Source organism: Elephantulus edwardii, unplaced genomic scaffold (assembly GCF_000299155.1).
Source record: "Elephantulus edwardii isolate Elephantulus edwardi_28Jun2011 unplaced genomic scaffold, EleEdw1.0 scaffold00035, whole genome shotgun sequence".
In the NCBI taxonomy this organism is placed as follows: Eukaryota; Metazoa; Chordata; class Mammalia; order Macroscelidea; family Macroscelididae; genus Elephantulus; species Elephantulus edwardii.
In genome coordinates, this window is record NW_006399785.1 from 12,497,757 (window position 1) to 12,509,709 (window position 11,953).

Sequence of the window (11,953 nt, forward strand, 5' to 3'; positions counted from 1 at the left end):
GGCCAAAAGAACAAGCAGATGTGTCTTGGAGAAGATGCAGCCAGAGTGCTTCTTGGCTACAAAGATGACAAAGTTTTGTCTCACATATCATGCCTGCAAAGTTAGAGGGTCCACGCAAGAGAGAAGGACCTTCAATGAGATGGAATGACACAGTGAGTGCAGCAGCAGACTCAAGGGTGTCAGAAGACGAGGATGACACAGGACAGGGCAGGGTTCAGGTCTGTTGTTCATAGAGTCGTTATGAGTGGTACTCAACTCGACAGCACCTTACAGCAACTGCGTCAACATGTGAGGTTTTAAACATTTGAAGCCCAGAAATGTAGGAAATCTATTTGGGAGTCTTTTGGGTGGAAGGAGTCCTGGGGGCACAATGGTTAAATTCTCAGCTGTTAACTGAAATGTTGGTGGTTTGAACTCACTAGCTGCTCCTTTGGAGAAATGCACGTCAGTCTGTTTCCACAAAGCCCACAGCCCTGGGCGTCCTACGGGCAGTTCTAGCCCATCCTGTAGGGCTGACCTACAGGACTTCCTGTGAGTCAGAACGGCCTAGAAGGAGTGGCTCTGGCCTTAGGCTGGGCTTTGAGGACTTGCAAATGAGGAGTGATGTCGTCCTGAAAACTCACCTCAGTGGCATCATAGAGGACCTCGTCGAAAATGTTAATGAACACATCGTCTTTCACGGACTGTAGGCTGGTTGTGCTGTAATCACCATTGGGGGCTCTGTGGAGAAACAAAGGACAAATGAAGTCACCATCAGGATGATAGAAACTATGAACCCTCAGATAGTCAAGCTTGAAAAGTGCCCAAATCCCAGCACTGATGTTAGGATTGAACCCAGAGCTTCCATGCCTAGAATTTAATATAATCCTGAAACTGCAGCAGCCAGGACACGGCCTGGAGACTCTGGGCAGGGAAACCAACCCTCTGCCTGTGCCCTGTGCTGGGGGCCCCACCACCCTCTCTGGGAAGCTGTGCGAGGAGCAGGCGGCCAGGGCTGAGCTAGCTGGATGGACGGGCTGAAGGCCTGAAGCTGGGCCTGCTATTGGATGTGGATGTTCTTGGCGACTGGGCTCCCCAAGCCATTTCCCCATCAAGACTCTCCTCCCAAGAGAAACCTCGTGTTGTTCCGTGGCTGGTCTCTACCTTCCACACTCTTTCCTCCCATGGATAGAAAGAAACTCAGCTCCTCTCCTACACGGAGCCCACTCAAAGCCAGCTGTCACCGGCCCAGTGTTGGCGACAGCACACCCGCAGGCTGGCTACTGCAGTGGCTTTACTGAGCCTGGCTTTACTGTGCATTATGATGGTGTCTGCTCCCTCTCTGACCACGTGCCCAGGTCTAACCCTGCTCATCTCTGATGGGCTCTGTGGCCTGGAGCAAGTGACACTTGTTCTGCCGATTTTAGTCTCCTGTCTGTAAAAGTTAAAGGGTTGGGGTATACATTCTTTATCCCATCTTGCTCAATTTCCTCCCAACCCTGATGTCAGTCCCATTCTACAACAAGGTTGGGAGAGACTGAGAAAGATGGGATAAAGAATGTATACTGCATTGAAACAGATGAGGGAGAGAACTGTTTAAAAGGCATACATGATTAGGTATTATTGTCATGACAGGAGTCCAGAACGAAGGCTGCAGAGTGGAGTGGACTTGGGGGAGGGATTGGATAACACAGAAAGAATTTTTCTTTTACTTTTCAAAGAGAAGAGTGAATTGGGGGAGCAGGGTGGCCAGGGAGAAAAGTGCAACAATGAATGAATGGAAATCCAAAGTCTCTGTAAATTGTCATTAAAATTAATGATCAATAAAAAATTAATAATAATAAAAAATTTTTAAAAATCACAATGATTTAAAATCCTTTGGAGCACACATCTAAGCTGACAGACACTGGATTTTCATGAGTTGGAATAATTTTTTTTCCCTTAATATGATGGTTCCCTATATATCTATATCTATGCCCCTTTGAACAAAATTTCAAAATGCAGATATAGTGCAGGTGAGGGAGTCGGTACAATTTTTGGGAACTGGGGACCTCAAAATGGAGCTCCAGAGGTGCAGTTCATAGGGCGCCGCACTGCTAACCCACCCGCTGGCGATTTGAATCTCCCAGCAGCTCTGAAGCACAGAGATGGGTAATCTTGTCCCGTGTGATTTACAGCTTCCAAGAACCACTGCGAGTTGGCCCTGCTCCATGGCAATGACTGACTGGCTTCAAATGCACCGAGAGTTTCCAGAGCTGGGGAGATGAGGAGGAGAAACAAGGCGAGGGGGGCGGACGAGGGGGCCAAGACGCTTCTCGTGTGAAGAAGGAGATACCGCCAGGAGAGAAGTGGGGTGTCTCGACAAGGAACTTGAGTTTTTTACTTCAAACGGTTTTCCCATTCCCCCCACCCCCCAGTAGAGTTCAGCTGTAGGAGCAGAGGATAATGACATTTGGAATAGGGAAGTCGGGTCTTGTTTCAGATAATCAGCTACAAAGCCTTCCGCCTTGGCTGCTTGTCTCTAAGCGGCCCCCGTGCTCAGTACACACTTTCAGAACCATCGATAGCCCTGTGAGGGGGGAGGACACCTACCTGAATGGGAGTTCAAGTTCCTCATTCCAGCTGGGGTTCGGTCCTTCAGCCGTCGTCGTGTGGCAAATAGTTCGTTGAAAAGAAACTTCGACAAAGGGACGTACTAGAACCTTTAAACCAAGAGCAGGTGGTTAACAGTCAGTGGAATAAATTTGCTCTTAGGCGAGGTAGACTTTGTTTGCCATGTGGCATGTTTCCAACAGAAACGAGGCAGAAGCAGACTCTGACACAAGCTTTGGAGCTGACATGCAGCACCTGGGTACTTCACCTGGCCGAGGGGGTAGTTGGCATCATGGGTCGGGCTGTGGGTGGTCGGGGAAGTAGCATGCTTTTCACCAAAAGTCCTTGAAGATCTGGATGGCTGCTGGAATTTACTAGAAAGCAAAAAGATATGAAGAAATATAAATGGCAGGAAAAGTCTATTTACTGCAAAGATGCTCCCTGCCCCGCATTGTGTTGTGTGGTCCTGGTTGCTAGGAGGGTAGACACTGTTCCTACCCGGTTGGCTCAGTTGCCCTCTAGGATGGTCCTTTCCAGTCACCTAGAAGGTGTTCTAGTGGAATAGACTCAGAAACTGGATGGCTGGTTTTGAGCAGTTGGAATTGACTCAGTGGCAGTGGGTTCAGTCAGCTCCTGACTGCTGGTACTTCCTTAACTGCTGGGTCTGCTTTCAAGAGGTCACAACTTTGAAAAGCCTTTGGAGCAGTTCTACATTGTACATGGGTAACAATGAGTCAAAACTGACTAGAAGACAACTAACAACAATTCTTTGACTAAAGTGGTTTAATGCTTGAGAACAGTCTATGTTATTGTTGCTGCTAGCAGCCATAGAGTCGGTTCCAACGCATAGCCACAGAACAAAACACCATCTGGTACTGTAGCCTCTGCACTGTCACTGCCATCCTCAAGTTCACTGTCACAGCCACTGTACCAACCTATCTCTGGGAGGGTCTTCTCCTCCACTCACTCAAAACTTCACCAAGCCTGATGTCTTATCTCCAGGCATTGGTCCCTCCTGATAACATGTCCAAAGGGCCCGAGATAAGGCATCATTTCTAAGGAGCATCCTGGTTACCCTTCTTCTAAGGAAGATTTGTCTGTTCTTCGAGCCAATGGTATGTCCAATCTTCTTTGCCAACGAATGAACCTAGTGCAACCTGGACTTCTTCCTTTTGTGTCATCAGTTCTTAGACATATGTTACCTTGTGAAGTGGGGGACATGGACACATTATTTTTGGCAGTGATTTTAGATATGGTTTTTCTATCTTCTTTTGCCACATTTTGTATTTACTTTTGATACTTTTTAGTATCAGTCAATATTCTGTCCCAGTCAGTAATTGTCAATACAGTTATGTAGTATTCATTGCATCTTGAAGCTTGAACTTTTTCTTTAGTTCTTTCAGGTTCAGGAATGCCAAGAATATTCTTCCATTCTGGTTTTCTAACTTTAGGTTTTTGTACATCTCACTATAACATTTTGCCTTCTTGACAAATCAGCCCTTTAAAATCTTACGTTTGGCACTTTCACGTCATTATTTTTGTTTTGTTCTTTTTAGGTACTTTACATTTGTATTCAGGACCAAGTTTCAGAGTCTCTTTTGACTTTTTTAGTCTTTTATCTCTTGTTGTTGTTGTGGTTTGGTTGTTGTGTTTTGTTTTTTTTTTTTTTTAAAGTGACCTTTTGTTTTCTCTAGCTATGATCTTTCTGCTAACTCAATTGCTGGAAGTTCAAATCCACCAACTGCTCCCTGGAAGAAAGATTAGCAATTTCCTCTTGTGCTGTCTGCAGCCTCTGAGAACCAATAAGAGGAGCTGTGGGTTTCTGCTGACTTGAGAGCAATCACTTGAGAGAGAAACAATGTCACTGCACAACTCGTCTGCCCTTCAGTCATTGGTATTGTTGTTATTAAGTGCCATTGAGTCTACTATGACTCATAGAGTCACGATGAACAACAGGCCCTATGAACTCAGTCCTAGCCTATGCCATACTTATTCAACACATTTGAGCCCACTGCTGTAGTCACTGTCACTGAATTTCATTGAGGGTCTTCTTCTCCTTCGTTGACCCTCTGCCTTCCCAAGCATGATGTCTCTTTCCAAGGAAGAGTCTTTATACTTCTTCCAGGGAACATTGTTGTTGAACATTGATAATAAACAGTCATTAGGATTTCAATAAATCAAATATATTCTTGAGCTGATCTCTCAATGCAGGTGGGATATACTCAAGGCTGTACTTTGACTCTTGTGATTTTGTTTAATTGTCTTCAACTTCAACTTGAACTTGTTGTTGTTGATTGCTTTTGAGTTGAGCACAACTCATAGTGGCCCTATGAACAAAAGGCCTGAAGCCCCTCTACAACGATTGACATTTTCAAAGTTCATAGAGTTTTCGGAGGCATGTTGTTTAGGAAGTAGATGCCACTGCTGCGTCCAAACCTGTCACAGTATGCTATTGTTATGTGCCCTTGAGTTGCCTATGACTTGAACTTGCATATGAGCAATTGATAGTCTCTTACACAACAGCTGGCCTTGGGCCTTGTTCTGACTGACAGATGGCATGAGTCTTTTCCATTGTCTCTTCTCCCAGAATGAAGGTTGCATAGTGGAGTGTACTCAAGGTGAGGGGATTGTATACCAGTGAAGGACTTTTTCTTTCACTTTTCAAAGAGAAGAGTGAACTGGGGGGAGGGAGGGGTAGGCAGAGAAAAAACGCAACAATGAATGAGTGGAGATCCAAAATCTCTGTAAATGTTCATTAAAATTAATAAAAAAAAATGAAGGGTGGATATGCCATGAAGAACATGCAACTTGGTGGGGGTCTTGGGGGCTGTTCAGGGGGCTCACCTGGGCATGGGCTTCCTCACGGGGATGTCGTAGGCCCGGATGATGTTCACCAGCACCTTGATGTCCCCATCAGACAAGTTCTGGGCTGTAACCCTCTTCCGTCCTTTCCTCCTCGGCCTCAGTGGTCGCTTTTGTTCGGCCAGCTTGAAGAGGCTCAGGCCCAAAATGCTGCTGATGACAGGACGCAAGTCAGACTCAAGGGACATAGTGGTCTGCAGGGCTCTGAAACGGTTACCCACATCTGTCCCCCCATCTACACAGGTCCCTGGAACACCCTCTGGCCCTGTGAACCCCACATCACTGCTGTTTAGTTTATTCCAAATCAGTGACCCTTCAGGACAGAGCTGTAATCTTTCCAAGGCTGTAATCTTTATGGGAGCAGACTGCTTCCTTTTTGTGGGTCTCCTTTAGAGTGGCTGGTGGGCTTGAACTCCTGACCTTTGGGTTATTAGTCCAACACTCAACCCACTGTGCCAGGGCATTCATTTGTCTTTGTAAAACAAAAAACCACCCCCACCACCAGTGAGTCAGTTCCGACTCCCAGTGACCTTCCCCTCCACTGGGCTCCTGAAGCCGTAAATATTTCTAGGAGGAGACTGCTTATGTTTCTCCTATGGAGCAGCTGGTGGATTCAAACTGCTGACCTTCTGTGGAACACGTAACACCCACATCACCAGAGCTAACTTCCCTCTTTGCAGGAGGGTGGGGACAGCCTAGAGATTCTCTCGAGAATGGTGCCAGCCCTGGCGTGGATCATGAAGATACTTCTGGGGAGGGATGCAAAGCTCTCTCTCCTGCTCCTGTCCCTCCTCTGGTCTCTAATTTGTGCTGTCCCCATCCTCATGGCCAAGATCTCCCCTGTGCCCCGAGGTCTGCCATATCAACTGAAGGGGGTGCCCCCGAGTCTGAGCTTCGAGCCCTCATTAGCCTGGCCCCCTCGCATAAGAGAGTCTTGGGCAGGAACACACCTCTCTCTCTGGAGCTGGATTAAACTGGGTGTGCTGCTGAGTCCACCCTTTGACACCTGACAGATTTTTTTCACTTCACCTCTCTGATTACCTGTGCAGCGGGGATAAGAATACCGCCGTCATGGCCCAACCTCACAGGGCTGTTGTGGTCAGGTGCCGTGGAGTCGGTTCTGAGTCATAGCGACCTCATGTACAGCAGAACTAACCTGGCCTGCGCCATCCTCACAGTCGCCTCTGGGCTCGAGACCAGTGTCACGGCCACCGGTCAGTCTCTCTGGATATGAGAGCCTCTGCTTTTCTACGCATGACGTCATTCTCTAGGGACTGCCTCCCTCCTGAGAAGAGGCTCAAAGCATGGAGTCGGGGAGAGGTTTACAGGAGGAGATGTGTGCACTGGCCCAGCAGCTAGCAGGCGTCTTACAGAGGTCCTGTTATGAGGATAGGATACGTGGGGACAGTGACAGTGATCACGCAGAGGGAAGCAGACAGGCGGATGGCTGCTGACTGCAGGGCGGGAGGGCCAGGAACAACCAGGCTTCTCTCTGTCGCTTTTCCAGGGTCCGCTAGCCCAATAAAGAAGACAAGCACAGGCAAGCGTGTGTCCTAAATAATCTGTGTGAGCAATTTCACACGTTGCCACCCCATCAGACATTCTGCTTCTAAGCATGACTGCTGCCGCCTGCCTTTCTCTGACCCCTCAGCACACACACTATTGCAGAAATAGAACCTTTTCTCAAATTTGGAATCTCTGACAGAGATGAGGTACCCAGTACATGTGGTAAGCACAGGCTTACTGAGGCTCAGGCAGTGACACCAAAGCTTCAGCTCACGTTCTCTGGGTATGTTGCTGGGAGAGGCTAGTCCTTCCAGAAGGACACCATGGAGAGGCAGAGGGACAGCGCAAGACATGAAGCCCCTCGATCAGGTGGATTGACACAGTCATGACATTGATGGGCTGGAGAGACTGTGAGGATGGTGGAGGCTAAGACAGAGTTCAGATCTGTTGTCTGTAGGGTCTCTGTGAGTCATACTCGAGTCTATGGCACCTAACAACAACAAAAATAACCACTCATCTGTAGAGAGCTCTGGTGGCCTAGTGGGTAAAGAGGTGCACCGCCAACCCAGAGATAGGTGGTTTGAATCCACCAGCTGCTCTAACTGGAAAAAGATGGGCAATCTCTCTTCCCATGTGATTTACAGCCTCTGAAAGCCTGCTAGAGGCTCTGAGTCGGGTTTGACTCAATGGCATAGAACAACAACAACGGCAGTTCATCTGTACTGCTCTCAGGTGACAGATGAGAGAGTCAACTACAGATTAGCGAGCAGATTGGCAGCTTTGCTCAGAGTGATCCTCGCCTGCTTTCTACCTTGCACTGAGCTGACATTCAAGAGTGGCTTCCTGGAATACAGAGCCACAGAGTCAGTGAAGCAGGAGAAGAATGGGCCTTGGAGCAAATGATTAGATTCCAGCCCAGAGACCAAATAGAGACCTAGCAGTGACCTTGATGTGCAAGCTGACATTAAGGACAGCCCAAGGGCCGCAGAATGCAGCCAGCTGTGCAGAGCGGGCTCAGGGCTGCTACGCCCTCTGTTCTCCCAGAAGCAGCTCGCTGCCTCCCTGTTGAGAGTTGACAGTGGACCCCACCCCCTCCCAGGATGGCGGCCCTGCAGGGTCTGCCTCAGCGCCCCTGAGCCTCCCTCGATGAACCCTCGCTGGCTCCCTGAATCCCTGGTTCCACTTATTCTCCAGGGATTGCATCCCACTGAGCCCAGGAGTAGCCCTCATTCAGAAAACACTTCTCGGTGCTCTGTAGAGGGCTGTGTGCTTCACGGTCAACATTTCCAATCTTTACAACGTCTAGTATGCACCCTGGTCTTGACGGGAGGATCCTGGGGCCTCTGAGAGATGATACGATTTGTTGAAGGCTCCTGACAGGAGGAAAGGGAGCTGGCTAAAACAGGCCACTCATCTCCAGAGCCTGTTCTGCAGGACAGCACACACCCATTCGGACTCAGAGCGACCCTGTGCCAGCTTCCGAGGATGCAAATCTTTACCGGGGGGCGGGGTGGCGAATGCCCGGCTTTCCTGCAGGCTGGCTGGTGGACAGATTTAACACTGACTCGTCGATGAGCAGTGTAACACACCATGTACCACACCACCAGAGCTCCTTGCCAGGACCCCAAATGTGGGGATCTCAGAGGGACACCTTTGCCAGGGCCCGTGACATGACAAATCCCACCCCTTTAATGATTCCCCCTGCCCCCTTCCCATGCACGGCCCCTCCCGTGAGACCTGGCCACCCTCACAGCGGTCAACATGGCAATCACGTGGTTTGGGGCCTGGGAGACACAGAGGAATCTCAGTTTCATGTCAAGAACGAACCAAAATGAAAAGAAGAGAAAACATACCCTGAGCCTTCAGAACTTAATGCAGAAAGTAAAGCAGAGGTGGGAAGGGCGGAGGAAAAAAAAAAAAAGAAAGAAAGAAAGAAAAGAAAAGGAGAAACAGCATGAACATCATCATCATCTGTTCTAAGTGTGATTGTCACGACTGAAAACCATTCAATGACAGGACGTGGGCCCTGGGATGAGGAGCGAGGGCTCACAGGTCCTCATGGGGATGGGAGGATAGCACGGGGTCCATTTCCCTCCCACCTGACAGGGTTTCAAGGTGAGGGAAGGCACAGGAAACAATCTTTCTAGGAGACTAAGAGATTTTGCGACAGAAGAAGTCGTGAGTTAATGACCCACCCAACCTGGTGGCCGTTAATCGATTGTGACTCATGGCAACCCCATGTTTGACGGAGTGGAACCGTTCCACACAGGGGTTTTCTCCTGAGCTCTTTGAGGAAGCAGGTCACCAGGCCTTTCTTTCACGGCACTGCTGTGTAGGTTCAAACCACCAACCTTCAAGGTGAGCGAGAAGCCCACTGCGGTTGAGTCAATTCTAACTCACGCTGGCCCTCCATCAGGTTTCTGAGGCTACAGGTCTTCATGGCAGAAGGCTGCCCATTGCTCTCCCATGGAGCAGTGGATGGGTTCAAACTGCTGGCCTTCTGGTCAGGACCTGACATGTTACGAATTACCAGGGCTCCTTGGTGTCAGTACTCGACTCATCGCCACTAGGTTGGAATTGACTGAAGGCAGAGTCACAGCAGCTTTTCGGAGGCTGTAAATTGCACGGGAGGAGCTTGCCCGGCTTTCTCCCGTGGAACAGCTGGTGGGTTTGAACCGCCGGAGAAGGGCCACTTTTGGGTTAGCCGGGAAACTCCCTATGGACTAGGCCAGAGTGCCCTGTTAGGTTAACAGTGGGGTGTAAAGCATTTGTGCCTCCCAGGGACCTTGTGGGCAGGATGAGACCCCCAATTTAGGCAATTCCCTTTCATTGTTCATATATTATTGAGACAATCCAAGTATTACATAAATAATAAATCCAGCAAATACAGTCAATTGCCCCATTCACAACAAGGTCAATCTCTATTTGTCTCCCCACCCCTACATCAGACAGGTCAGTTCTCTGTCTCCTGTCACGGTTGTGGACCTGAGCCTTCCCCTCCTCCTCTACTCTTTATGGGCCTGCTGGTCAACCTTCTCCACCGCATGGGATGGGAGAACTAGGGGATGCCTGGCTCTGGGGAACTGTGGATGTGGAGGTGAATATGCAGTGGGAAATCCTGTCAGATCTGAACCAGGAAACAAGCTTGTTGCAATGAGAACGTGGCTGAGGCTGGTGACGTGCATTTGGAAGCAATGACAGCAGAAAAGGATTCTGCTGGGAGGTGATGGGGTTGGATCCAAGATGACTTGTTCCACGAGAATCTCCTTAACTGAAGGGCCTAGTGAGGCAGACGCATGCGCTGTATTTTCACCAGCCAGCATCCTCCAGGGGACGTCACACAGTGAGGAGAACCCTCGGTATCTGAGCTGTGTGCCCTTGTGTGGACAATGACTCACAGTGACCCTCCTAGAAGGTCAGGGCAGGCTGTCTCTTGGGGTTCCCTTGGGGCTTGTCATTATCAGAGGAGACCAGGCCATCTCTTCTAGCCTCAGACCTGCTGTCGACTGTCTAATCACTGTACTACTAGGCCTCCTTATCTTCCCTGTAACATAATACAAACCTTTTCCTTTAATAAGGAGATAGGATGGCTGATTGCTTTTACCTGATGTTGGGAACTTCTTCTTCTACTACCAAGTCAGAAAGAAGAAAGTGGTGCTTTGCAATTTGGAAGCGATTGATCACAGACTCTCTGACCTGGGGGAAGAAATCCATTTTACAGACAACACTGTCACAGAAACGTCATGGTTTGCTCCCTAAATGGATTCCAGTCTTTGCCTGTTGCCCCCCATCCCTTCATGGTTCCCCACAGAGTGACCACCTCCTGTGATCTCACCAGACTCACCCATCAACTCACTGTCATCAAGTCATTCCCACTCATATTGTTGTTGTTGTTAGGTTCTGTAAACTTGAGTATGACTCATAGCAATGCTATGAACAAGCCTGAGCCCCGTACTATCCTGTGCCGTCCTCACAGTGTCTGACACACTTGGGCCCATTGCTGCAGTCACTGTGTCAATCTATCTCATTGGGATCTTCATAGTGCCCCTCTAAGACAGTGTAAAAATGCCCCATATAATTTCTAAGAATGTAAAAAGTTTACAGAAAAAGAGTGTATCTTTCTTCCAAAGTGTGGCTGGTGGTTTCAAACCACTAACCTTTTAATTAGCAAAGAGGTACTTTACAACTCTGCCACTAGGTTTCCTTTCTAGACTATGGGCTCCCTAAAGGTGGATGTTTTTCTGTTTTATTGACAGTTATACTCTCAGGGTTTAGAAAAACAATTCATTACCATGAAATTAGAACTGTAAATTGCAGTGGGGGTTGGTGTGTTGGAGTCAGTGAGACTAGCTCAGGACAGGACAGGGTTCAGAGCCGCAGTACATAGGGTTGTAGGCAACTCGACGGCACATAACAACAACCATCATCGTCAAAGCACACAGAATCTGATGCTAACTGTCACCTTTGCCCCTTATTCAGCATAAAGTCAAGTAGCACAGGGCTTAAAAGATTTTTCTATTCTCCTTTCCCAACCCATGATTACAAAAGTGTGACGTAAATCTTAGAAAGGCATGATTTACCAGTAGAATTCTTTGTGCTCTCACCCAATGAAGATAATCAGTAATAATAAGCTGGGAAACAGTCTAGTAGTTTCATATGTTCAAAAAAGTGAAGGTAGCTTTTAGTAAATGACACACTTGTATTTATGAGGAAGGCCACACGAGGTCTATGAGATGACCTGGAAAAGTCTGAGAGTAAGGAAACCCTTACTGTAAGGGGCCGGAGCACCTTCTGCGTGACTCTTCTTACCTGCTGTAGGTACTTGGCTACCATGGCCCTATGAGCATCTATGTGGTCCTTGGTTTCAATAACATTTCTGTCTTGTAGCCGTTTCTCATAGTCCTGAAATGAAAACAGCCATAATTTTGTCCTTTTAAGAGTACTCTCTCACCACAACAAGATAAAGGTGAACAATCCAATTGAAAAATGGGCACAGGATATGAACAGACACTTC

General features: G+C 48.2%; 1 protein-coding gene across 1 annotated transcript in view; it reads right to left on the minus strand.

The window, feature by feature from the left end:
- CC2D2A (coiled-coil and C2 domain containing 2A) overlaps positions 1-11,953 on the minus strand; it is a 158,430-nt gene that overhangs the window by 30,855 nt on the left and 115,622 nt on the right. Inside the window, exons 21-27 of the mRNA XM_006884539.1 lie at positions 11,749-11,841; positions 10,544-10,635; positions 8,793-8,807; positions 5,416-5,583; positions 2,840-2,945; positions 2,572-2,681; positions 624-720 (exon numbers count right to left, since the gene is read on the minus strand). Of these exons, the coding sequence (XP_006884601.1) occupies positions 624-720; positions 2,572-2,681; positions 2,840-2,945; positions 5,416-5,583; positions 8,793-8,807; positions 10,544-10,635; positions 11,749-11,841 (681 nt within the window). The remainder of the gene's footprint in view (positions 1-623; positions 721-2,571; positions 2,682-2,839; positions 2,946-5,415; positions 5,584-8,792; positions 8,808-10,543; positions 10,636-11,748; positions 11,842-11,953) is intronic.